This window comes from Amblyomma americanum, chromosome 1, assembly GCF_052857255.1.
Source record: "Amblyomma americanum isolate KBUSLIRL-KWMA chromosome 1, ASM5285725v1, whole genome shotgun sequence".
NCBI lineage: Eukaryota > Metazoa > Arthropoda > Arachnida > Ixodida > Ixodidae > Amblyomma > Amblyomma americanum.
This window is the reverse complement of record NC_135497.1, coordinates 350,779,444-350,805,466: the sequence shown is the minus strand read 5'-3', so window position 1 is coordinate 350,805,466 and position 26,023 is coordinate 350,779,444. Positions and strand designations below refer to the sequence as shown.

At 47.4% G+C, this 26,023-nt stretch overlaps 1 protein-coding gene across 1 annotated transcript; it reads left to right on the top strand.

Moving 5' to 3' along the window:
• Positions 1-507: 507 nt before the first annotated feature.
• On the top strand, positions 508-25,651 carry LOC144121615 (uncharacterized). Its single transcript, XM_077654924.1, has 8 exons — positions 508-821; positions 2,620-2,797; positions 5,547-5,921; positions 9,873-10,307; positions 14,358-14,524; positions 16,343-16,610; positions 19,646-19,987; positions 25,517-25,651. Exons 1-8 carry the CDS (start codon positions 508-510, stop codon positions 25,649-25,651), a joined length of 2,214 nt encoding a protein of 737 aa, XP_077511050.1.
• Positions 25,652-26,023: the final 372 nt, after the last annotated feature.

Here is a 26,023-nt window from a genome sequence, read left to right as displayed (position 1 = left end):
ATTACATAAGTGCAACTAATCGATTATCCTGTTAGCTATACACAAAATTCTTTCGCATGTCCAAAAAGGCTAGATTGATTCTATTCCGGATGACTCATACCTCTTGAATTCATTTTATTTTTCCCAATTTTTTTTTTTTATCTTGATTCAGTCTTCTGACGTTTCCTTCCCCGCGCAAATGCTTCATTGGCATTCTACCCTATACCTTGGCCAATCCCCCCACGTGGGTATGTGCCATATTACTTGAGGAGAAGAAGAAGAAGAAGAAGATGCTACATTAGGACTTCTTATGGGATAAAGTGCATGGTGGTTGTAGTAAGTCTGCGGCCAATGAAGATGAATGCGATAGGCGGCTGTCCCGCAATTAACGCCACCTGGGTGATGGAAGTAGTGTAATGCACTGCTCGGCACGTGCTTATGAGCGTGCAAAGAGGCATAAGATGCAGAGGAAAAGGACGAAGAAAGCAGCCGACCAGACCTGATGCCAACAACAACAACAACAACCTGATGCCCTGGAACACAAGGTCGGGGCCTTCTAGCCTGCCCACTAAGCGGGCTTGTCCGTCGTCGCCGCACAGCTGTGGTGGTTCGGCAGCTTGCCGGTCACAGCCGGCAGACGTGTCGAGCCTGCGGTCGGTGCCCCGTTACGCGGTGTTCGTCGCCGGTGTGGCCTTCATCGCCTCCGTGTGCCTACTCGTCGTTCCAGCCGCGATCGTGTCGAACGCGGCAAGCTGCGAGGGCCTGGGCAAGTGCCTGTCCCTGGAAAAGGACCTGCTGCGATCCTTGGACAAAAGCGTGCACCCGTGCGACGACTTCTACCAGTAGGCGAGAGCGTTCTCATTATGGTAGACGATCGACTATGGAGGCGTGACATGAGATTCGTTGTTGTGGCGAGAGTAACCCGATATAGACCGTTATACAGGGGTGCCCAAAAATTGGAATTTTCCGATTTTTTTAAAGCAAGAGTTAGCAGTACACGAGAGCTGTTTTTGCACGTACGTTGCGGGTCTGGGTGTACTTAAAGTTAGAGAATGACTGGCGTGGTCAGTGCAGCTAACAACAAAAATCAATTACTAAACTTATTACTCATGGTACTCTGCCTGTATGTTGTTGTATGTTGTATGTTGTATGCCTGTGTGTTTCCAGACTATTTAATTTGTTAGCACTATCGTAGCTTGACTGTGTTCTCAGATATCTGCCTCCGAATCCCGAATGAATGGGTGACATCACACACGCAAGGCGGTAACGATCGGCGCGTAATTTGCTGGCGAATATTTCTGAACACAGTCGTGTCAAATAATGCTGTCAAGTGGAGTAGTCTAGGAATCTGACCGCCTTAAAATTTTGAGAGTAGACACACAGGCTAACAGCAGACAGGAAAACATTAGATAATCAATTCTGCCTGAATACAATATTAATAGCGACAGTGTCCTCACGCTATTTATCCACCTGACCTCATGAACTACACGCGGAAACTGCTTTTGTGTACTCCTTATAGTTTGGTTTTTCAAAAATCTTAAAATGTTTATTTTGAACTTCGCGCACAATTTGGGCTTGTAAAATACTTGTACATAAGGTGTACAATACCTGTCCAATGTGGGAGGTACCGACGGTGCCAGCTTTATATTAAAAGATAGTATGATAAGAGCTCAGGCGCAGCTACATGTTAACCATGCCGAATTGAGAAAATAAATGCTGATGTTCACCACTTGAGCTCACACGGCAAAATAGTTACAGCCTTAAAAACTAAAAAAAAAATTCTCATTAACATAAAATGCAGCGGAACCAAGTTCTGGTAAATCTGCACTGCTTGCAGCTGCCGTTCGCTTATTATTTTTCGTTTAGGGCTCGATTTTGGATCTCTGAGCAGCGCCAATGGTTCGCTTCCGCTGTCGCTACCTTGCATTCGCTGTCATTGCCTTCTCCCCAGTCTTAGCTGGTATTGTCGCAAATGGTATAAGCTTAGCTGACTCTGCCAGTCTCTTGCGCGGTATTTTTTCATTATTGCCACTCTCTTGTGTAGTCGCGCACTTTTCGCAGAGGTCGGTGCTGCTGAATTCCGCTTGTAAGGCTAACGCAGAGTCTGGTAGAGCTCTCCGTCAGTAAGTCTCTATTCTCGCATATTCCCAGACACTCAATATATCTGCTGTTCGAGCTATTTTGCGCGGTATTTCTTTCACCTGGGCATCGGATGAAAACTCATGTGACCGAGGTCGTCCTCACAGGTGCTGAAGCAGCCTGCCCCAATTAATTTGCTTTTGCTATTTTTCGCTTCGTTGACTTTTTCGTCGTTTTTTTCTTAGCTTTTCGCCTTTTGAAGAAAAAGGGAGGATGCAGGAGCCGGTAATTTTCTTTAGGTAAACTACCTAAAATTTGGAAGACTCATTGGCTATCAACACCCATTTAAGTGTGCGTTTGAGTGTAATACAGATGAACGATGTGCGCATCGCATTTAAGTGCGATGTTAGAGTGTAAATACGAGCTTAGGGATGTTTTCTTTGTGCCTGCTGTAAATTAAGGTGTATAACGAGTGCGTAAATTCCCCATGATCTCAATGCTCGTGCAGACTTCTGCATAAAGTTAATTTCAACCTATCCTTTCGCTATTTGTCTACTCGAGGCACGTCTGCGGCGGATGGGACGATCCCGTGTCGGGCCACGACAAATCGCCGTCGGAAAGATACAGCGGCCACTTCAAGGACAACTTCCTCTGGAATATGCTGCGGCGGAAAATTCCTCAAAGACCCCTGACAGCGGCGGACAAAGTTTCTTTCATGCTTCTAAGCTGCCTTAAACAGGTCCGTGGTGCAGCTTTTTGCCTATTTTAAAACATAAAACTGGAGAGGAAGGCGCATTATTCCTTTCTCTTATCATTCGCAGTTGAACTTATTGTGATTAAATGCTATATACTACATTCGACTTGACAAACTAGCGACCCCACGATTAATGTCTAATGACAAACAGTAGGCACCATGTAAGAGCAAGGATCTTGATTTGCTTCCTTGTGAATGCTATAAAATGCATTCACTGATGGCACTGTCGCAGCTTCACTTGTCTACTCATCGTTGCCAATGAAGTCAAAACAAATACTACGTCCATTTTTTCTGTGCCACACACTGAAGCGACGCATCACTCAGCTTTCAGCGATATTCGACTCGGGTGTCAGAATGCCTTGAATGGTGTTCTCGTTATTGTTGCGCCGTACAATGTCCAATATTTTGCGAGACTGGAGTCAAAAACAAATGGAAGATAGTGCTCTGGCCTAACCCCGGCGACTTGAGTATACTGCAGGTCGTGAATTTGAAAGCGTAGCATATTCCTGCTTTAGCGCCACAATGAAGTGCTCAAAAATTAACGAGGTCGCCCTTGATCAGAGCATTGATCCATTAGTAATTTACGGCGTTTGCACGTGTCCAAAAGTAGAATGAAGTGGCAGTTCTCGAACTTTATCCTTCTTCACACCTTCCCTTCGAAGCCTTTGCAAAATGCAGGGTCAGGTGCCGCGCGTTCCTGAGCGCCAAAAGTAACACACGTCCTTTCGCGCTCCCAAAGCGCCTTGCCGGACGTTCTTCGGCCGTGGATGGCTTTCGACAAATTCAAAAGAAAAATCAGCGGCCAAGAGTAAAACCTTCATTGGGGCTAATAAAGCCGGCCTCTACGCCTCCCTCGAGGGGCTTCACTGGGGGGTCACGTAGATTACCCGCAGCAGTGGGCTCAGTGGCTATGGCATGGCGTTCGGTGGCCGAGCGCAAGTTGGCGGGTTCTTTGCGGAGTCGCGGTAGACGCATTTGTTTACGCGCAAAAGGCACAAGCATTTGAAATTCGATGCACGCTGAATAATCTCAGTTAGTCGAAATTGTAGTGGAGATCCACTATCAGATTGAGGACAGTTTTTGATGGGAAATCATGCCGACATCAGATTACGACATGCCTGAGAGCCCTGGTAGCAACACCCTCAACGAACACACTAATTGCCACGTTACGAAGCATCCTGCGCCTGTTGTAGTCATTGGAAGTTTTATTCTTTTTCAGGAAAAAATAAAAGAAACTCCTGCAGTATAATCAAAGCAAAGAGGTCACTTCGCGTGCACCCTCACCTACCGCGTCATTGCTTGCATTCGTATACTAATGCAACGTATTTATTTATTTATTCATTTGTTTATACAAATACCCCTAAAGGCCCTCAATTTGAGGGTATTACATGGGGGCGGGGGGGGGGGGGGGTACAGGCAAGTAATCAAAAGAAAGAAATGAATAAGCCAAAAATTCAAGAAACTACAAACAAAAAACAGATAAAAGCATATGGATCCTTGGAATAAAAATACAAAACCGAGAAAATTAAACATTGAAGCATAAATGGCAAGAAAAAGAAACATTAACAGAGCAGCAGACAGCAAAGTTAATACAAGTTATACAATGTCTATCCACAACGGATGAAAATAAAACAACGAGAATCATCAATAACATAAATAAATGCTTTCCGAAAAAGTGCCGTAAATTGGAGCTCTTTTTTCGAGTGTTCACCGAGGGTGACAGTTGCTGCGAGTTTTCTTTCCTCGTAGTGTGCGCGTTGGTGTGCGTGTGTGTCCGTGCGCGCTCACCATTAGTAGCTGTGGCATAAAGCTCATGCATTAAAAACAGCACCTTTTTTTTACCTAATGTCTGATGTCTATTCGAAATTTGTTGAAATAGTTCTGTAACAAACAATTTCTGGAAGCCATGACGCACATGTCGCAGGCATTTGCATTTATTTGTGTTGGGCAGTTTCTAGCCCCACAGAAGTTGAAATTTAAGTATGAGAGTACGTGAACGCAGTCGTCATTTTAACACTCACTTATCGAGGGCGAAAACGTACCATAAGAGCCAAATATTTATGAAATCTATATATATATATATATATATATATATATATATATATATATATATATATATATATATATATATATATTAATGTTGAACACACCGGTCACTTGCCTTCAGTGCAAGCATACGCTTGATATGAAACAGAATCCAAAATAGCTTGGTCGAAACGCAGTAACGGTAGTCGTTGTACTGTCGTAGTAAATCCAAGTGTGTGCCTCGGCCCAGTGGTGCATTTCGATCGTGGCCTATTGTTAAACTTTTTTCTTACACCGCAAACTTACCTCAACGCACCACGAAAGTCGTACACATTTACACGCTTAGCTTTAAAAATTTTTCTTCAACGCGTTCTGACACTATTCAACAAGGCGCATTTTCTGCTGAAGCAGCTGGTACTGTATACTACTTGCCCTAGATATTGAGAGCGGTGGTTCTCACGGCATCCCTCTGAATGTGGGGCCTTAACTGCTGCGCGCCCAATGTCGTGCTAACTTCCGAGACGCTCATATTGTGTGATAGTACGTGCTGATGCATCTGCCAGAGCTGGCATTTGGGTCCAGTTGAGGCTTTACGAATGTGAAATCGCCCTTTTGTGTCCCCATTCTTTCGACATGTGTAACCTTTGACTATGACAGTAGACTTGCATGTGTTCATACTGCATTCGGCACGACGCGTTGTGTGTTTCAGCTCGGGCGCGACGGGAGTGACGAGCTTAGGGCCTTCCTTCGGGACTTGGGGCTGCCGTGGCCGCACAGGTCCCCGGCCACCCGAGCGCAGCTGCTGCAGTCGTTGGTCAAGCTCTCCCTGACTCTCGGGATGCCCACCTTCTGGGCCTTCATGATCGGTCGCCACCCGGCACGGCCCTCTCAGAACACCCTATACATGACCATGGACCGGCGGCTGCTTGAGTGGTCGCATGATGTGGATAAGCTTCACAGTCATGGCGCGCTGCACCAGTACCTCCGTCGCTGCGCAGAGGTGCTTGGCGGTACGGGCCAGTCTTACAGCCTCATGATTGCCAATGTGCTCGAGGCGCACGAGAATATCTCCGATATTGTGCAGGTCAGGACCTTTTGTGATTACCTTTTGGATTTGCACTTTCATTACATTTAGCGCACATGGAGGCCGAACTCGTTCGGCGCGAACATTTTCTTAACCTTTCGTCTCATTTTTTGCTTAAACCGAGCACGCCAGGCTACCAGGAGCGTCCGTGTATATCAGCGGGATTATACTAATGTGTGAAACAGTAATATTATACTCTGATTGTATACGGAGTCGTAATCCTTCTTAATTGTTGAGTACAGCGATTCTGTACTGCATCTGGCATGTTAGTAAAGAATGGTAAGCTGTTGGAGTTGGATTAGGAGCATACGAGAGAATTCAGTGTGCCTCAGGCATCAAAAACAGTCCTCTATTGCGTAATGCTTTGTCAGACTGCAACGCACCAAAGCAGGAGTCGTGTGCTAGTCGCGAAAGCGTTGAAGCAGACCGCAGTTGTAACGTCACAGTCCTTCTGTCCAGTCCCAGGCGGTGGTCTGAGCCGTTTTGTGTTCAGGGCTGCAGGCGTAGATTTTTGCTTAATTAAAAAGTGTTTCTATGTTGTTTCGCGCTTTAGCATACTGTGTTCTTCACCGAAAAACATGTGAAATGACAGTTTAACTTGGTTTCCTGGAACTCCCTTAATCAATACTTTAAACTACGGCACATATAAAAATTGCGCAATGCTTGTGTAAAAAAATACAGATTTATTCATGCAGACCAGAAAAATGGACTTAAATCGTATGCTACTATCGATTGCAAAACGCCTCGGAACTCAGGCGAGCCGCGGCCAAGGCGTATAGCTGCGCCATATCTACTGCTGTGCGTACAGATCTCAGCACAACTAGCGTGCTTTCCTGTGTGGTCGGAACTTATAGGGGCTCGCTAGCCAGGCTCACGTGATGGCACATTTTGCCGTCCGGCGTGCACTTAGGTTTCCGTTCACTCTGCGGGGTATTGCACGATGGCGCGTTTAGGCAAGCACGCTGTTACAAAAGTGACCTTGAAAGAGAACTGAAAACGTGGGCAGGCACGAACGGGTCGTATGCTGCATAAACACTTGGCTGCGTTCAGTAGCACATATTTTTTTTATCGCGCGGGAAAATTCAGCTCTCATTTCTAGTCAGGCCCCTGCATATTTTTAGCGCATAGAGTATGAAAAACTCTGGCCAGCATGTGCGGGTGCTTCAGCGAATGCTTTAAAAATTCCTAAACATCGGGTGCTCACTCAGGAGATGAGCTGCAAAGCATGATAAATGAGAAAGACAGACAGAATATAACGGTAGGTCTTAAAATGAACATGCAGGAAACCAAAGTAATATTCAACAGTCTCGTAAGAGAACAGCAGTTCACAATTGGCAGCGAGGTGCTGGAAGTGGCAAGGGAATACGCCTACTTAGGGCAGGTAGTGGCAGCTGATCCTGATCATGAGAGAGAATAACTAGAAGAATAAGAATGTGGTGGAGCGCAGATGGCAGGTTTCTCAGGTCATGAATGGTAGTCTACCAATATCCCTCAATATCATTCAAGAGAAAAGTATACAACAGCATAATCTTACCGGTACTCACCTACGGGGCAGAAACGTGGAGGCTAACGAAAACGGTTCAGCATAAGTTAAGGACAACGCAGCGAGCCATGGAATGAAAAATGATAGGTTTAACGTTAAGATACCGGAAGCGGGCAGAGTGTTTCAGGGAACAAACGGCAGTTAATGACATCCTAGTTGAAACCAAGAGGAAGGAGTGGGCTTGGGCAGGGCATGTGTAAGGCCGCGCTTCATCAACGCGCATATTTTTTTTATTCCCTTAGCTTGCGGTCACCGCGGGCCTCATGTCTACGCCCCCCCCCCCCCCTACCCGCGTGCCTCTCCCCCTCCCCCTACCTCCGCAAGCAGTGGGAAAGGCGCTGGAGGCACTGGCTGCTTGGCCCCTGTGACGGCCAAAGACACCTGGCTTTGTTAAGCGCACCAGGAAAACATGCGAGGCGCACACAACGAGTACGTGGTGCCGCTTGGTCTTAGGCAGCATTCCCACTGCGGCAGAATGCAGACCACCTCGCATTCCGCGATGGGCCCCTTTTTCTCTTCTTTTTTTGGCATTCTCGATGGCACCGACGCGTCGCGGTTCTCCGCCGTCTGGCATTCCTGCGGCGAGCCAGTGGATCAGTGGTCCCGCCAATTAGCTGAAAAACAGCTTTTCATCCTTCTAGAGGCGACGCGCGGGTGCGGTAGGGAAAAGGAAAGCATCAAGCACTAAGGCCGAGAACTCCCCTCGGGGAGAGGGCTTTCAGAATGTTTTCTGTATGTGTTTCTTTTTCTTTTTAGCCAAGCCACGGGCTAGAAGTTGGGTCCAACCTTCAGGGGCTGTGGCTACCTCCATTGGTTATCGAAGCTTAGGGCGGGCCTCGATATATGACCGCCCTAAATTCTTTGTTTGCAAAAGCTTTAAAATTGCATGTAAAATCATTGGAGGGCAGTCTTGCCCAGTTGAGCTAGAGGTTCCGTGCACTGGCACGTAATTGTACAGACCTAGACTCTAACCTCGGGTCGATGAGTAAGGTCTTGTCTAGTTTCTCTGTGTGAGATCTTTCCTTTTGAGTTACAGTTCGAGTGTCTGTGTGACTCAACTTGTAACGCAGTTTGCCCTTGTACATCCTGTAAATATATTTTCTCTTTGTCTTCATCATCTGGCATCAATCATCGTCTGCTCCTTCAACACCGCCGAATTCACCATTGGAGAGGTCCTGTGCCCCTCCGAAGAAACGCAAAGAACCATCTTTGAATTTACTGCATGTAATGCGAGTGCAAGATAACCGCTGGTCCTTAAGGATAACGGAGTGGATTCCAAGGGAAGGCAAGCGTAGCAGGGGGCGGCAGAAAGTTGGGTGGGCGGATGAGATTAGGAAGTTTGCGGGCATGCGGTGGCCGCAGCTGGCAAATGACAGGGTTAATTGGAGAGACATGAGAGAGGCCTTTGCCCTGCAGTGGGCGTAGTCAGGCTGATGGTGATGATGATGATTTGAAAAAAAAAAACACGATGCGCTGAACAAACAACACAGGCGGAAGACAGACGTCTGTCTTCCTTCTGTATTGTTTGTTCTGCGCATCGTCTCTTTTCAAACCATGCACCAACTAGCACCCCCCCCCCCAGGGGATTATATTACTACGCTGAGAGTGACAATCTAGAGAAGAAATAATAACTGAAATGAGCTAATTTTGTTTTCTTTTTGGCCTTAGCAGCAATGTTATATCGCGGAGATGGAGGCTGTTAACATCGAAGGCGAGCACAGTTTTAATTACATCTGGATCGGCACAGCGATTATAGATACAGAATAGAAAATTATACTTCGAACCAAGCCGACGCCGAAGCTGAACGCACGACCTACACACAACGTAGTATAGCGCTATCTCGCGCTAGGAGGATGAGTTTAAAGGTCCAAGCATGATTCTTTGCTGTCAGGCCGACGTATTGCTTTTAACTTTCGCGATTTGCCTCCGGCGGCGCCGAGAGAGGAAACGGCGGTCAGGCGCCTGAGAACGCTCTCGTTGTGCCCCGGTCTTTAAACGTGTCCCCCCTTGACGTGAAGTGGCTTGAATACTTGCTGCGCGGTCCGCGACGCTGATTCGCGTCATTCCGCCGCATGTTGGTGCCCCCCCACGCCGCAACCAGGAAGGAATTTACGATTACTTGAAGTTTTATTATCCGACCGCCACTGGTCATCTGTGTCGCTTTTCTGATTCCTTAATTCTTTGGTGCGGCAGCACAAGCCGCTCCGGCTTGCGCCCACTACCGCTGCCACCGCAAACAGAGCAGCCCCGATGAAGCAGCTCTTGAGGCTTTTTTTGCCGGCCACATTGTCCATCTCCCGCAGGTTGCACACTGTGGCGTTATGCGCTAACTTGCGATCATTTACAGTTGTACGAGCACTCTGCATGGCAGGCCTCACTGGCAGCCACTTTCTTCTGACCGCGCGCAGGAACACTGGCAGCTCTTCTGCATTCCGCGATACGACAACTTGAGCGACGCCGAGCTGCGGCGCGCCGTTAACGGCCACCTGCCAGATGACTCGCAGCTCTGGCCGGAGGACGAGATTGTCAACCTTCAGCCCACTCTCTTCGATGTCCTCGACCGCTTCCACCTGACGCCGGACGAGAACCGGGAGCGGTTCAAGCTGTTCCTAGGCGCCTACCTGGTGTGGACCGTGGCTCCGCTCGTTACGAGCCAGTTGGCCGTGGCCATGCTGGGCGACATGGGCTACCGGGACTCGCCTGTCAGCTTCATGTCACGCAAGTGCTTCTCTTCGGTGTCTTTCGTCCTGCCGCTCGTTGCCTGGAAGCTCCAGACGAACTCTGTGCAAAGCAAGCATCTGCTGTGGAGCGTATTCCAAGTTGTCAAGGCGGCACTGCTCAAGGTGATAACTAGAGTGACTCTATATGCAGAGCGGAGTGATGGCCCGCCACCTTTCTCTTCGCGCGCGGCCAAGCGCCGTTTTGTTCTTGTGTTTTCGTACATCCTTTCTTTGTTGTTGCGGCATGTTATAATTAGTCGCGCTGCTGGTCAAAAACGGTACCGCAGCGCGGGGCCAGTGTAGAGAAAACAGAAGACACATTTTGCATGTTTTTATTCACACCTCCTTCCCGTTACTTGGTGTCTAAAAGAAATATTGCTCCTCATAATGCATGACATGTCTCTGTTACAGCATTCTTTACAATACAGGTAATGTGTGTCTACGCCCCAGAGGTGTTATCTCAAACGGAGGAGCTGACATTTCCAGTACAACAATCAATTCGTGCGTAATTCGCTCAACACATGTACAATCTATCCGTGCATACTGAGTTCACGCAATTCAGAGGGTTCATTCCGTGCACAGTGAGGGCCCACTGGACAGAATTTAATGCATGCACGATGTACCTTGCAATCGTAGATATTGGGGAAAAGGTTGTCCAGTATTTTTGTAAGCACATGAAAACAAACCACTATCACGCAGTGGCCTTCACTGTGCAATCTTATATATGCGACACCACTAGAATGTAGTTATTTCATACAGTTGATTAATTGGTTCCCAGGATGTGCCGACTCTTCTGCGGACTAAACGCGATGACTTCTTCGTTAACAGCAGTGGCTAAATCATAGTTCATGGTCGATGGCGCGGAAATGATAGCTGGCTTCCGAGAAATCTTACGCAGGTAGCGGTTCCCGTTGAATCTGTGAGGGTCTCGCTGCACTCTTCGCAATTTAGATGGTCACGAGCACGAAAATAACGCCACCGTAGCTCTCGCAGCACCGAAATCACAAACACATGAAGGAATACGAAGCCAAAGTGACGTGATCGGTGCCGCAAAGCAGGCGATAGCTTCCGAGATAAGCGACTGACGGAGATCATGAAACAGGCAAAGGACGCGCGGCGGTTACAACAGCCGCACGGGACAGAAATTCAAGAAAGAGAGAGAGATACTTTTCTCCTTTCAGAACCTTCTTGCGGTTAGATCTTGTTCTTTATTACAGACGCTAGTGCCAATTCGTCCTGCAGTAACATTTGTAGCGGCCGACGGCGCAGTAACGGAGTCAGCGGAGGTTTCTCCAAATAGCAGGGGCGGAAGTGGCCGGCGCTTTCCTCCCCCCGGTGTAACTGCATGTACTAGATAAAAAAAAGACTTAATAATGTAAACTTACGCTCAAGGAAAAAAAAATTAAAGGGCGCAAACCGCAAGCGCAGTCGGTAAACCGGCAGCTGCCGAGTGCCAACTAATGCGGAGTTGCTGAATTCTGTGCAATGCATGGATGCTTTATAGCCACCTGATAGCGAAGAGCGCATGAAATACAAATGTCTAACTCTGAGACAGCTGGTTGTTTGAGCCAAGTCACGAAACTATCAGTGCATAAGGCAGTATGCGATCTGTAGTAATACAGTAAGAACCACATCTCCCAGAAGTTGCTCATTAGCTTACTCGGCATCCCTATATTCCAAGCTGAGCTTCCGGATCTTAACCATACCATACCGTACCATGCCTACCATACCATACCATACCATGAATACCATACCATACCACACTACCTCAGTCTATTGTCTTGAATAATAATGATGATAATAATAATAATTGGATTTTGGGGAAAGGAAATGGCGCAGTATCTGCCTTATATATAGTTTGACACCCGAACCGCGCCATAAGGGAAGGGATAAAGGAGAAAGCGAAAGAAGAAAGGAAGAAAGAGGTGCCGTAGTGGAGGGTTCCGGAATAATTTCGACCACCAAGGGATCTTTAACGTGCACTGACATCGCACAGCACACGGGCGCCTTAGCGTTTCGCCTCCATAAAAACGCAGCCGCCGCGGTCGGGTTTGAACCCGGGAACTCCGGTTCAGTAGCCGAGCGCCCTAACCACTTAGCCACCGCGGCGGGTGCCTTGAAGAGAAAATGTAATTTTAAGGGTCCCCGGAGCCTCTTAGCCTTAGTAATTTACCACCGTGAATGCCATTTGTTACTCTGAGTAAATGCCGTGCTCGGTACAACCTAAAGCGCTCTATACCTTGCCTAAGCCTGCTGCCCGCTGGTGCAGCGACGCTCATCAGCCAGCCTTGAGCTTCTCCGCAGAGAGGAGAGGGCTCTGGAATTTTGAGATCCTTCGGGACCCCTTCCTCGCTTGTTCTCATCCGCCCTCGGAGAAATGTGGGCCCGTGATCTTAGTGCTACTAAGGAACTTGAGCTAGTTGGGGGACCCGGCGCTGACTTTTAGCCCGCGTACAGCGTATGACTTTCAGTCCCACATATGTGCGCGTGCAGTGCAGCCAATCAACAAGTGCGGTCTTTATCCGAGTATTGAAGTTCAAGAGAGTGTTCTCACAGCTCACAGCGAGAAAAATGCGCTTCTCGAATGAACAAAAAGCAGAAAGGTGCTGGCCTTGGGTTCAGGAAAGCCGGACAGCGTCAAAATTCGGCCAGTCTTCTCCGTTTGTACGACCATGATGCTGAGGGAGCGCCGTTGTGTTACCTTGTATTAAAACTTAGGAAACGATGCATACAGGGGAAGGCTTCGGAAGCGCACCCATAGGAAAACGTTTAAGCGTGGCTGATTGGGCTAGTTGGTAATTGCAGGTAAAAACATAGCGCAGGTTTCAGAGAGGGAAAAAGAAAAGACGGACACCACAGTATTGACTTCAAGTACAGTTTTTAATTGCAGAAAGAGAGATATATATGTAGGAGGAGTGGGCGTGGAAACATTCGGGGCGGGGAAACATGCTCGGCGGCAAAAACTAGTTGACGTCAGCGTTGAGGTGTCCGTATTTTCTGTGTCCCTGTCAGAAAGTCTCGCTGTGCTTCTTACCTATCAGGAAAGCTTTTGTCGCTAACGAAAACAGAAAGCGTGGTGCTTCGATAGCGACTTGCGCACTTTGAAGTCGCGGTTATGAATATGTATTTAGACATGACGAAAAATTTTCAGGTAACCCTCGAGAATTGCAGCAGAGTCTTCAACATCACAGAACTAGGCGTTCGTGATTGGAAGCGTTCGCAAATAATATCCCGTCGTCTCCTTGTGTCGCGGTCGTGCACATTGCGGCGGTGAAAGAGGAAAAAGTGGTTCAAAAATTAAACATTACAGCGCTTATCGGCCTTACGATGAAGAAAGTCGCTAAGCTATAGTGAGAAATAAAAAAAAAACAATATTTACATACGCAATATACCAATTACCAATATTTTATCCTACGCAGTGCGGGCAGCTATAAAATACAGGAGGGTGTAATTAAAACCTAAGACAATAGTGCGACATTGGTTTTGCATACAGTAACAGATAATTTTTACAGGATAGGCAGTGTGTTTTTCATTTTTCATGATACCTTAGAGTAAGGAAAAATAGAATTAATAATATCTAGACTAATAACAGGTAACGCGCGAAACCATGGAAATATAGAAGCGCAAAAGGAAAAGAGAACACATGTTCTTCGAGTTAAATGGGCGAGGCAGCTACTTCCTCATAGTTGACTGAATTCTATACATGATTTAATAAAGACTTGGTGAACTAGAATTAAATACTGGAAAGTACACAGAATTGTCTCAGAGAAGTTTTAGTCTTTATCTTTTGTGTATATAGGGGACCGACTGGTAGTTACGTTTCGGTTTTTTATTTAGACGGATTAGCATTGGTCTGTGTGGCCTCAGGGGTCCGAGGTGACTGCTTGCTGGAAAGAGGTATGTTGCCTGTTACCGTTGCAGAAGTGGGGAAAGGGGGGAGCAATGATCAAGACTGAGGCGAAAAGAATTAGAAAAATAACTACTCTCCAAGTGCGGCCCCAGATGCAATTTCAGGGCCTATTTTCAAGCCGTTTCAATTTTTGCTATTTTTATCCTCAAGTTCTATTCCAGTGCTTACCCCAAATTGCAGAAAGTGCGATATGGGCAATGCAGATCCTTTGAAATATAATAAACATGATTGTAACACTCCCAGTTGTCTGTGTTGACGTGCAGGCACTGGGCTCATACAGGGAGGCTATCGCCGTCAGGGCCAACCATGTGGCGTCGAGACTGCTCGTCAACGCCTTCAACATGAGCGCCACGTGGGCCACGGTGGACAACATCTACGCATTCCTGGACATGGGCGGACCGGACTCTATCTCCTACTTCCACATGTTCAGGTGCACTGCTTGCGCAGCATGAACCCTCTGTCGCTCCAACGCTCTTAGGCACATGTTTCCCGCAGCACAGCAGTGGTGGCCTCGGCGCCGCCACGGCAGCATATCTTCGCTATCGGAAGCCACGCATCCTGCGGCCACATGCCGTGGAGCAAGCGCGGATCAGAAGATCTCGTTCCGCGTGTATGCTGTGAGAGTTTCGGCCGTACTACGAATGCCAGCGTATCTCTAGGGAAAATATGGTTCACTGGTGTCACAATGACATCATTTGGTTTACCGCTGTGAAAGGCAGATATTACCGGCGGGGGGCAAAGTGAGCTGGCCGTTGCTGCACCTCACACGAATGGCACTAGCCCTGGCGCACGTGTTGACTTCCTTCTCCTTCCGTCTCCTTCTCGCAATGACATCAATGCAGAGTTCGGGATCAACCTTGACAAAGAGAAAACACGCTGTGCCTTCTGGCATAGCTGCGACTAATCGATTGTGTTCACCGCTTTGTACAAGGAAGCCGACAATAATATAAGATACCCCTTCCCCCCTCACCCCCACCCTCAACGCGCCTCCTCTTGAACCAAAAAGATTAAAGCTTACAGCGAAGTCAGAAGCAGTTTGGTAGTGAATCCCAGAATGCGCTCTGCGCTGAAAGCTTTGTTCGAAAACCAAGCCGGAAGAATATGACTATTTGAACTTCTTCATTTTCAGTTTTTTTTTACATTCACAATTGTTTGAGAGTCGCTGCTCCCAGGGATAACGGTTACGCCCCGCTGCCGATGGCAAAGAGTACAAGAAGTAAAAATTAAATTGCATCTGAATTCGAGCAGAAACGCCATAATTATCCGGTGAAGCATTGAACATAAAATATGAAGTTTGCAATTTACTTTCATTGGAAAGGTGCCCATCTGGAGTATAGGTGCGCTGGCCGAAAGAAAAACCAGGTTATCCGGACGAGCATATAGGCACAGTTCAATTTTTTATGATTCCGTGCTGTTTAACTGTCTAATTTTCGTCATTGACGCAATGCCGAGAGTTTAAGGGGGTGCGTTGTAATTTCGGTAAAATTAATCCCCTCTCAACAGCTACAAAGCTCAAAAAAGTTTGAATCAGAAAACCGCTCAACTTGAAACGGAGCTTTAAATGTCGCAGTTTCAAGAAAGGGTAGCTGTACTCTCGGCATTTTTGTAGTAATCCACAACTATTTAGTTCATAATTTTCCGGTGTGTCCAGTGTCAAAAGGAAGAACTTTCTGATCTCGTTGTCAAGAAGTAAAAAATGTTCCTGCTTCCTTCGCGTGGCTTTCATAAAACATGATGTCATCCTGGTAGCCTTTCTGATACTTTTTTTTTCCTTTTTTTCCGTTGTTCCCCTATCCATGTGTACGGTAGCCTACTGGGCATCGCCTGGTTAACGTCCCTACCTTTCCGTCCTTCTGTTTCTCTCTCTTGTGATAGATATAACCGACATGAGCATTTTCAAAAATCACTTACTGATTTTTGAGACTTTTTGTTGTGGCCGTCGTAAACGAGAGGACGCAGAAATGGATGCACAGGCGCATATTTTCCCCGCCACTTCGTCATCGCTGCCGGACGAAGTTAATACAAACTTTTTTATTTTTTGGTTTACATTATTTAAGTTACCCGATTCTGAACTAAAAGATTGCACTGCACGCTGACAACTTAGTTTCTGACCTCGAAGCTCCATATTAGTTGACATCATCTACTAGGTGAGTTCTAATATCCGTGTTCAGCCGCCACGCTGTCACTTCAGATAATAAGAATTAAACTTCAGCTCACCGAACGGCGTTGTGACCGGCCGCCATTGCAGGCACGTCTCCAGGGACACCGTCACGCTGTACAAGCAGTCTCTCCGTAAGCCCCGACATACCATGTTCTACGTGCCGGGCGTGGCGCGGGAGCCCATCTACCGGCTCCTGGTGACGCGCGAGGTGACGGTTCCCAACCACTGGACGGCCCTAGCGCTCACCGGGTCCACGCACTCGCTGCCCGTTATGGCGGCAGTCCTGGGCATGGGCCAGGTGGCCCAGATGCTGGCGCTGCTCAACTTCGTATTCTTCTACGACGAGCAGTTCACGGTAAGTCGCGAAAATCCGCAGCCACTGCTGGCTGTGCTGTAAATGTTGCGCCGAAACACGCTTTCCTCAGGGCGGGCTGTCTTTGTATGTGAATGGCGCGGCGCTCGGTAAACGCTTTCGTGGTGCACTGAAGGGCTCCGAACAGTTTGTGAAAGCACGCTTATAAAAATGACCTATAGACTTTCTATAGACCTCATATAGCCTCTAATGCCTTCCTATAGATATTTTTGTCTATTCGTAGTCTATAGAAAAAAATCTACTGAAAGGTATGACCATAAACCTACTGATTGTCTATAAACTGTCTATCGAATTTGTATTGTCTACAGACTAGTGCATAGGATTTGTCAATAGAAGGTCTATAGTCTTTATTAACAGACGTCTATGGACAATCTGTAGACTGTCAAAAGAAATTTTTGTAAGGGTTGTGAGATTTTCAGCGTTTATCAGACGCATGTTTGCATTTGTTGAAGGGTCACTGAACTTTTAAACTTGACTTTAAACTATCACTTGTCCTAACTAGGCAGGCCATGCAACAAATGCGAAACACTGCAGGGGTGTCTCGTCACGATATTTTGGTGAGAAAATACCGCATTGCTGGTTGTTGGTGAGTGGTGCTTTTGTAGGGCATCTGGCTGTGCGTCTGTGAATTCGATTTCGCCGTCGCTTTTTCTTTCCGCTGCTGAGCGGGTTTCTAGAGAGGATGGACGCCTAGTGGCGGGTAAAGGTAGGTGGCTGGTGGATGGCGCAGTTGTAAAGTGCAGGGTGGGATCAGAAAGTGGGTTGATGATGGCGGTGGGTAGGCTTTTTTTTACGGCACATTGTTTCGGGGACACAGCATTGGCACACTGCCACTTGCGACACCTTCACACGTAACGTGATGGCTTGCTTAGAGACGCTGCTGAGAACGGTCGGCCTCGTGTGGAAGGCGGTATGACTCGCCGCGCGTCTAGGAGGCAGGGAGAAGTTTTGGTTTTATGACGGTGGCCTCAGTGCAGTGGAGTTCCGTACGTTTCTTGGCATAGGCATATTCTGAGAAAAAGAAGTGATACCCGGCCGAGTTGGTATAGCGTCGTTTTGCACATGCGGAAAGCGCGAAAGACGGGGTCTTGAAAGGCGCTGTATTAACAACTCAACATTATTGGAGCGGAGAGAGATTATATAGCCACACTAAGCAACAACACAATGAAAACTATACAGACAAACACCAAAATGATTTTAAGATTACTGCCCTCTACAGTCCTGATTGAGAATGCAAACCTCGCGGTGTGTTAGCGAGACTGGTGGCTGGCTGACACGTTCTTGTAAAATTTGCGTGTCTAGACGATTTACCAGTTAATCTGGTTAGAATGAACTGCCAAAATGATCGTTGCCGAAAAGACTGGCTGGCAATGTGAGTGCGTGACCAAGTTGGAACCCCTACCATTTTGTAACAGCCACTCAGGCTCCCGTAGACGTATGGATCACACTTAAAAGAAACACGGCAACGCGTGGCCGCCGCGCTATGCGAAGCGCTGTATTTTTGTTTGTTTGTTTATACAGCCGTCAAGAATGGGCGACACTAGGTGTATGCGCGAAAAGAGCAGCCGGCCGTGCTTACTGCGCATTCACCTTTGCCGCCCACTCTCGTCGGCTGTCGGCGGAAGCGCTTCGCGAAAAGCGCCGGCTACGCGCAGCCGATATAGTGCATTGATACACCGGCTATTCTATCCCACTTATACTTTCATGCACGATAAAGGAAGTCAATAAACCAGATTCATTTTGCGAGACATGAGAACTTACCCCACACTTCCTTCTTGAACCGCATTAGCTGCTTGTCTACACAGGTACATATTCTGGATGACTTATTAGCGGTTGACAACATCACTTCAGTGCGATAAATTCTGGCAATACTTTTGCGATAACCAATAACCTATGCACTATCGGGGACAGAAGAGCCCATGGAGGACGCGCCGCCGCTGGCTCAGATGCATAGCTGCGTCACAACAGTCACCAAATGATCCAAGAATGGCACGTCCAAATCGCGCATCAAGGGGTGCTCATCTGGAAGCGCCCGTTCTGCCTTTTTGCGCTTGGTGCGAGCGGCCCACGCGGTGAGTAGACAAGCGGGCGCGCTTCGTGGCGTGTGCCGCCACTTTGTTAAGGCGCCTGCAAGCTATATTTCCAATTGGATTTTACCAGCATCTGCCGGGGCGTCGCTCCAAATACCAAGCTGACGGATTGAAGCACCGTTCAGGAGACGTCGGACTGCCGCCCCTTCTATAGCAGTCATGGGCATGGCAATGAAAAACATATAGGTGCCAAAGATACGCTTCGTACGACCGCTGGCACTTCCTGGGCTCTTGTGTTCCTTTTAGTATATATGGTAACAGAATAGGTTGTTTAGCATTTGGATGTCGAACCTCTGCTTTCTCTCGCAAAACTGCCCCTCCTCTTATATACTTCATCCTTTCTAGAAATCTGTCACGTCTTCCGCCAATAACGTTGTTAGGAAACTACCTTTGTTAGTCTTGAAACCTGATCTTGTGAAGTAATCGCCACGCTGTAATCGCATGGCTCCAAGACCAAATTTAGAGTGGATATCGCAGTGTCATCTTTAATAGGTTAGAATGGTTAGGCCCAAAATCAAGCAGAGACTTAACTGGCTTGGTAAGGTATCGTCAATGCACATGGTGTGGGCGAAACGCAAAGGTCAGATTATGAAACCGAAGCTCCTTTTCTTCAGACATCGAGAACCTCGAACTAAGGCCTTGCTTCCCGAACAATTTGAGAATGTGCACAACTCCTCCACTGTAGTCACACCCTTTATAAAAGGAAAGAAATTCGTCCATGGCACGTAAGAAAAGATGTTTCCCGCGCCGCCGTGCAAGTTCTTGGCTACCATTCTTTCTGCTGGGCTTAAGATATATCAGTACGGGGATAACCGCTGAACCATGACGCTACCAATTTCTGGACTCCGGATATGCGGTTCTCGCGCCAAAGTATGAGACGTGAGAAACACGGGCGAGTATGTGAGAGTCGCAACAACGTTTACGCAGCGCTACCCCTACGAAGAGCTGAAGGACGACTTTGGCGGCTGGCTGGCACACTTGAAGAGATTCGAACGCGTGCTCGAGAAGCACTCTCTTCTGCCGGACCTGACGACCAGCGACAAGCGCCAGCTGATGCGGCTCAGTCTGTCGGCTCTGGTCGGTGCACATGCCAGTGCAAGGCCAGGCAGGGACACGGTCGGAACTGCGCCGGAGTTTGCGTCCGCACAACGCGGGCAATGGTCGACGTCCGGGCCCGCTTCGCTGCATGGCATTCCGAAGGAGGAGCTGTTCTTTCTCGTCAGCTGCTTCCTCGACTGCGGATTAAAGGGGCGCCAACGCTTGCTGCAGGCAAGTATGCTTGAGCGCCTTTACCGCTGCCTAATATTTTGTGCCCTTGCATTTTTCTGCAGTCAAAAATGGCGCGAAAGCCGATGGGCTATAGCATTCGGCAACACGCACACTAAGAAAAAACAACGCGCTTATGAGGTTTTTTTTTTTTTTTGAGGCGCCCCGTTTGAGTAGAATCGTTACAAATGTCCATGAAGGAATAAACGACAAACGCTTGCTGTCTGTGACGAATTGGTCACTTGTTACAAGATGTTATTAATGGAATATAGTCGGGATTGTTGATAGAAAAACTAAATTTCTCATGTCACTGCCGTTAAGTACAACGGGCTTAAGGAAATCAAAAACTGGAATCACGTAGGCAGTGTCGAATAAAATACTAAGAGAAGAAAGGCAAACAAAATTAAAGGCTGCGTAAAGTATCAATAAAAAGTTGGAGTAGGGTCTCTTGTGTTGTATCTTTTTGGGCAACTAATTTGGTGAATGTATGTCGGCATTTAAACGCATTCTTTGTAAGTCACTGCCACTGGGTTCAGCTGGGGGCGTTTCTGGATCGTTCCAGTATTTTTTCGCCCATATATGCGCGTGTGTGTGGAGCACGATAACGGGAATTCGATAAATCGGGCCCGAGGGGCTGGTACCATAGGACGTTAAAGGGCAGGGGAAGAGGTTTTAGAATTCGACGAGTTTAAAGGGGTAGAATGTGTGAAATTTGGAGGTAACGCATGCGAAGTATTTTTGTGCTAGGATTTAAAATGGTGACGTAATCGCAGAATAAATTCGCAATGGTGGTCAGGTTTCTCTACAGTGCGCAGCGATGGGCAGAGGTCGAAACGATGACGTCACATAAGGCGGCGCCGCGTTTCCAGCAGTGTTGGCGGTAACGTGTTACAAGTAACGGCGTTGCCGGTAACACGTTCTTTTTTTCGGTATTTTAGTAACGTACTCGTTACCACTTGGGAACTGTAACGGGTAACGTACTTACGTGAACATTTTTTGGGTAGCGTGAGGTGTCACGTTACTAGTTACTTTTTGTTCCAGTTGTCCCCCACTCCGCCCGCTTTTTTTTAGAAAGAAAAGCGCAGAGCACCTAGATTGATGTTGCAAATAAACAAACGGGTGCTATCGACGACCTCTTTCGTGGCCCGCATGCATGCCAGAAAACACCTGCTCTTTACGACGCATCCAACTAAATAAAAAGGACACAATAGCCATAAAACACGAAACACATGCACGAACCCGCATTCACACACTTGCCTTCACCTCCCTCCCTTCCCGAACCGCTCACACACACAACTCTTACAGAGTAGAAGAATGCCGAGCATTTTTGAACATCACATTTTGCAGAATTAATGTAATTTTTTTTTACACTTGAGCGCTGTTTTCTTTTTGAAGTTAGAATTGGTGATGAAGTGTCATTTCATTTTGTGTTTAATGTCGCATTCGGAAAATGGCTTCACTGTGTGCCACAGTTAGAATCCATCACATGTAACTCTACAGGCAACTTTAGGCCACTATAACATTTATGAGCTCCTGCACATTTGTGCAAAGAATTCCCGTTAAATCAGGATTTCGCGTAAAGTCTTTGGGCAAGAAGTTTTGTGAAATTGGAGCTTTATGAAATTGTTATCGTGAGTTCTTAACGCGAAGACGCAATAATTAGAACTTATGGCCATGAAGTAACGGCAAAGTAACGTGCGGAACTTTTTTTCGGTAACGGTAACGGTAACGCGTTACTTTTTTTGTAGGTAGCGTAGGGCGGTAACGCGTTCCTTTTTCCTTAGCGTAACGAGTAACGTATTTAGTTACTTTTTTCGGTAACGCCTACAACACTGGTTTCTAGCTAATAAACGGTTGTTTCAAGAAATTAAACCAACACCGCCTACGGTGAAGCCCACGAAGCATTGTTTGGTGGTGTTGGAAGGCTCACTGCAGCTCGTGGGCGAAGGTAGCGGACATCGGAAATTTCGGCAACAATTACGTCATAACGAGTTTCTCCCCGCTTCTCTACCGTGGTGAGGAGAAGCCTGACTATCGCTGTGGTTTTAATCGGCGATTACGTCACTATTTTAAATTTTGGCAAAAAATACTTGGCATGCTTTGCCTTGAAGCTTCATAGATCCGATTTCTTGAAGAACTTGAAATTCTCAATAAACCATTTCACCTTCCCTTTAAAACTCAATGCCTGTCCCCTATGGCTTGTAGCGAAAGGGCAGAACACGAACAAAGGTTAAGAAATTGAGGCAAGAGCAGTGAGTGCAGAGGAAGGTGAAGGGGTTATGTGTCTCTCCTTCTCCGACTGTCGTTTTCAATGAACTAGCATTAGTAGGGTGATTCCCAAAATCCTGGCGTTGCTGATTACACGTTTTTGAAGCCTCAGAGAAAGTGGTTGGTTGTGCTTTATGGGGGTTTAACGTCCCAAAGCAACTCAGGCTATGAGAGACGCCGTAGTGAAGGGCTCCGGAAATTTCGACCGCCTGGGGTTCTTTAACGTGCACTGACATCGCACAGCACACGGGCCTCTAGAATTTCGCCTCCGTCGAAATTCGACCGCCAAGGCCGGGATCGAACCCGCGTCTTTCGGGCCAGCAGCCGAGCGCCATAACCACTCAGCCACCGCGGCGGCTCAGAGAAAGTGGAAGAGCAGCGTGGATAAAAGGAAAGTGAAGCAACCAGTCACAGCCGGGGGTAGAAGGCGAGTGGAGAGGAATGGAAAGCGGAAAGCGCAATGAAATAGTAGGAGGTGGAGAGGAGGAAAGTGGAGATTGAGCAACTAATGCCAAGCTTCCTAAACATCACCAACTGGTGCCATCTGTCGGCCGCCAATAGCGAAGATCAACTAACTGATTGGCAATTTTTTAATTTGTCACTCAGAGAAAACTACAACCTCCGGTGAAAATGATATCAAGATGTATGAACATCTTGTGTGTTTCCGCGATGTTGATACCCCACCAGTGTGCGCGGGAAAGTGTTGATGCTGATGGCTTAATCTTCCTACACTGTGCAGAATCGGAGTGATAAAACACTCCCTGCGTTCGCACCAGAGACCTAGAAAGCCATAGGAATCAATGGAGTGTACCAAATATCCAAAATTCCCACGGAATGGATGGATGGACGGACGGTCGGATGGAGCATTCCCTTTCAAAAGGGGTGGTGGCAGGTGCCAACGTTGCTCGGTATTTCTTTTTATTTATATTTCTCTACCCTGTCAAACTTCCTGCTATTTTCTCTAAGCTCGCCATTTCTTTTAGACATTAAATCTATTGACTTTCACGTTTAAACGGTTTTTAACCTTGAACATTAATCCTGAACTTTTTTTTTTTGGTGCTGAACGCCAGGCAGCACGCGGCGCCAACCGTACAAACTAGAAGCGCTTGTCCATATTTCGTGGGCTTCAGAGAGGAGGACAGTGCCGGAATCGCACTGCTACCGCAGACCCCACCACATCAATCGCAAAGATCTTTCATAATTCCTTTCTCTTTTTTGGGGTCGTCTTGATGTTTCCTGGGATTCTTGAAGTTGATTCTGATTTTTGATCCTGGTGCAGACCTTGTTTGGTAATATATTGGTCGCAGTGAGAGTGTCCTGGCGGGGAGCAGGTTATGAGAGTGAATGATTGAACAAGGTTTGAAAATCTGGGTGCAGACGGCTGGCTTGTGTCCTTAACAAGGAACAGAGTGAAGGATTTGTTTCCGGCTTTTGATTTGAGTGGTTAGTAGTTTATGGGGGTTTAACGTCCCAGAGCGACCCAGGCTATGAGGACGCCGTAGTGAAGGGCTCCGGAAATTTAGACCACCTGAGGTTCTTTAACGTGCACTGACATCGCACAGTACACAGGCCTCTAAATTTCGCCTTCATCTAAATTGGACCGCCGCGGCCGGAATCGAACCCGCGTCTTTCGGGTCAGCAGACGAGTGCCATAACCACTGAGCCACCACGGCGGTGCTTTTGAGTTGAGTTGGCTTGATTGATGGATAGTAAGAAGGTGTTGAACATGTGTCTTGAATCCGCACATGCTGTCGATGAGCCAGCAAGAGGTTTATTCTTTATTACGGATCAGTCGTCAAGTCGACATCGGCGTTTATGTCGCCAGAAGGGGGAGGGGGCAGGTAGCAGTCTTGTCAGCGTGAAAACATGAGTGTTGAAATATGAATGGGAAATATGAACCAACTGTTCAACGCGCCTAGTTCTCCTGCAGAGCTCAGTGCGCAAGCCGCGGAAAGACATAACCCATTAGGTGTCAAAGATGAGCGCCAACCTCGTAAAGACGGTGTCGAACACACACCCTGCTTTTTATAGGGCCTGAGTTCAAACCTACGCATAATTTCTACTTTCGGAAGTAATAATTTCCGTAGTCTGCCGCATGGTGTGAATTTCGATTAGTGTGGAGTGGTAGCTGGCTCCGATAAAGGGCACCAATATCTCCTGAACTTGCATCTAAGTGGAAACTGAAATACAGGCGGTTGATTTTCCCTCTAGGATGGTACAAAGGGAAATATGTTGATGATTGGTGGCAGAAAGATGCTAGACGTCTTGCAGTTTGTATGTTCCCAGGTCATATTGCTCGCGGAGAACTCCCGGGGAATGGTTTAACATTTTATTCACTGTAAAACAGAAAGATAAAAGCAAAACGACAACTATTTCCAGTTGTAGAGTAACTTGAAACCAGCCCTCGGCCTCGCAAAGCCGCTTGTTTTAACCCCTATAGGTGTCCCCGCCCTCACGGGAGACAACAATCAATCACCTAGTATCACACCAGCTGAGACAACCAAATATTCGGGAAAGCAAGCCACGTCCTTCTAACCAATAATGTAAATTATTGCCACTCGCCCATTTTGGGATCTCAGTAAATTGCCTTTCCTCTTGCGATCTCGGGAAATACCCTCGCTTTCCCATGTGTGCGGCATTTTTACAGACTCAAAAAGTAAACGTGGTATAAACAGATTCGCAGAAAGACTGTCTCCGAGGCAAACCGAATTAAAGTGCCGTCACTCAGAAATCCTCGGAGACTGTCTCGCATGCGGAGTAGACAGGCGGACACGCATTCTCGAACAAAGCGCAACTCTCGCGTCTACGCTCAGTTCACAATAACTCGTGCTGACGAAAAGTGCTCGCAGACGGAATGTGGAAAAAGATTTCCCCTTCCTGGTTTCGCGCAACCCTCCACTTTCCGGCATTCCCCAACATCGCCAAACCAAGTGACTACCAGTGTCCCCAGTAGCGGCTGTGACTCACTCCTTCTCTTCGCCGTCACACAGAGAGAAAAGAAGAGAGCTCGAATGGGCAGGTTTTACCGCGAGCACGGACGCATTAAACACGCACAGCGTGAGGAACTTCATTCAGGCCAAGGCGCTGTTTCTCATACACGGGCTATATTAATTTCTTAGACAAAAGTATAGTGGGGCACATGGATGGCACTCCACGAGACACAGGTAGTGCCATTTTTGCCATTGTTGTTCGTACTTTGAATCCGGCGATGCCACGTAACAGCCCTCCCTTTAACGACTTCGCCTAACATTCTTTTTTTTTCAGCAAACTTACTGCAACGTTGCTCTACCCTCGGTTCCGGCCTTCGGAAGTACCTTCCAATGCAATGAGAGCCATCGCATGAAGACGAACTTCACATGGCAGAAAGTTGACGACGACATCAACGTCGACGATAGCTGAAGTCTAGAGACTGGAAATGCTGACAGGTGGCATGCACTTGAAAGCTTCGTGGTCTTCTCGGCAGCAGCCTCGACAGAATCGTCGCATGTGCCATTCGTGTCCAATATGGTCAACGCAGGATATATACATATATATTTCTGTTCTAACCACATAGGTAGCCGTTATTTGAGCATCCGCCTCGCATGCGGGAGGTGTGGGGTTCGATCCCAAGTGGCGCCGGGTATCCATCGGGTATAAGCTTTCCCGTGGCCAGGTGCTCGGCTTCTTCGGGGTTAAATGCTTGGGAAATGTGTCTTTGACCCCATAGTAGACAAAACCACCTCGTGCCATGGCGCGCTTAAGCCACAGATGCCCTTGCGCCAAAACAATCAG

Excerpts from the sequence above, each read along its gene's own strand:
- LOC144121615 (XM_077654924.1), top strand. The coding sequence starts at position 508 with ATGCCCTGGAACACAAGGTCGGGGCCTTCTAGCCTGCCCACTAAGCGG. Across the intron at positions 10,308-14,357 it reads TCAAGGCGGCACTGCTCAAG|GCACTGGGCTCATACAGGGA; the intron begins GTGATAACTAGA and ends GTTGACGTGCAG. Across the intron at positions 19,988-25,516 it reads GGCGCCAACGCTTGCTGCAG|CAAACTTACTGCAACGTTGC; the intron begins GCAAGTATGCTT and ends TTTTTTTTTCAG.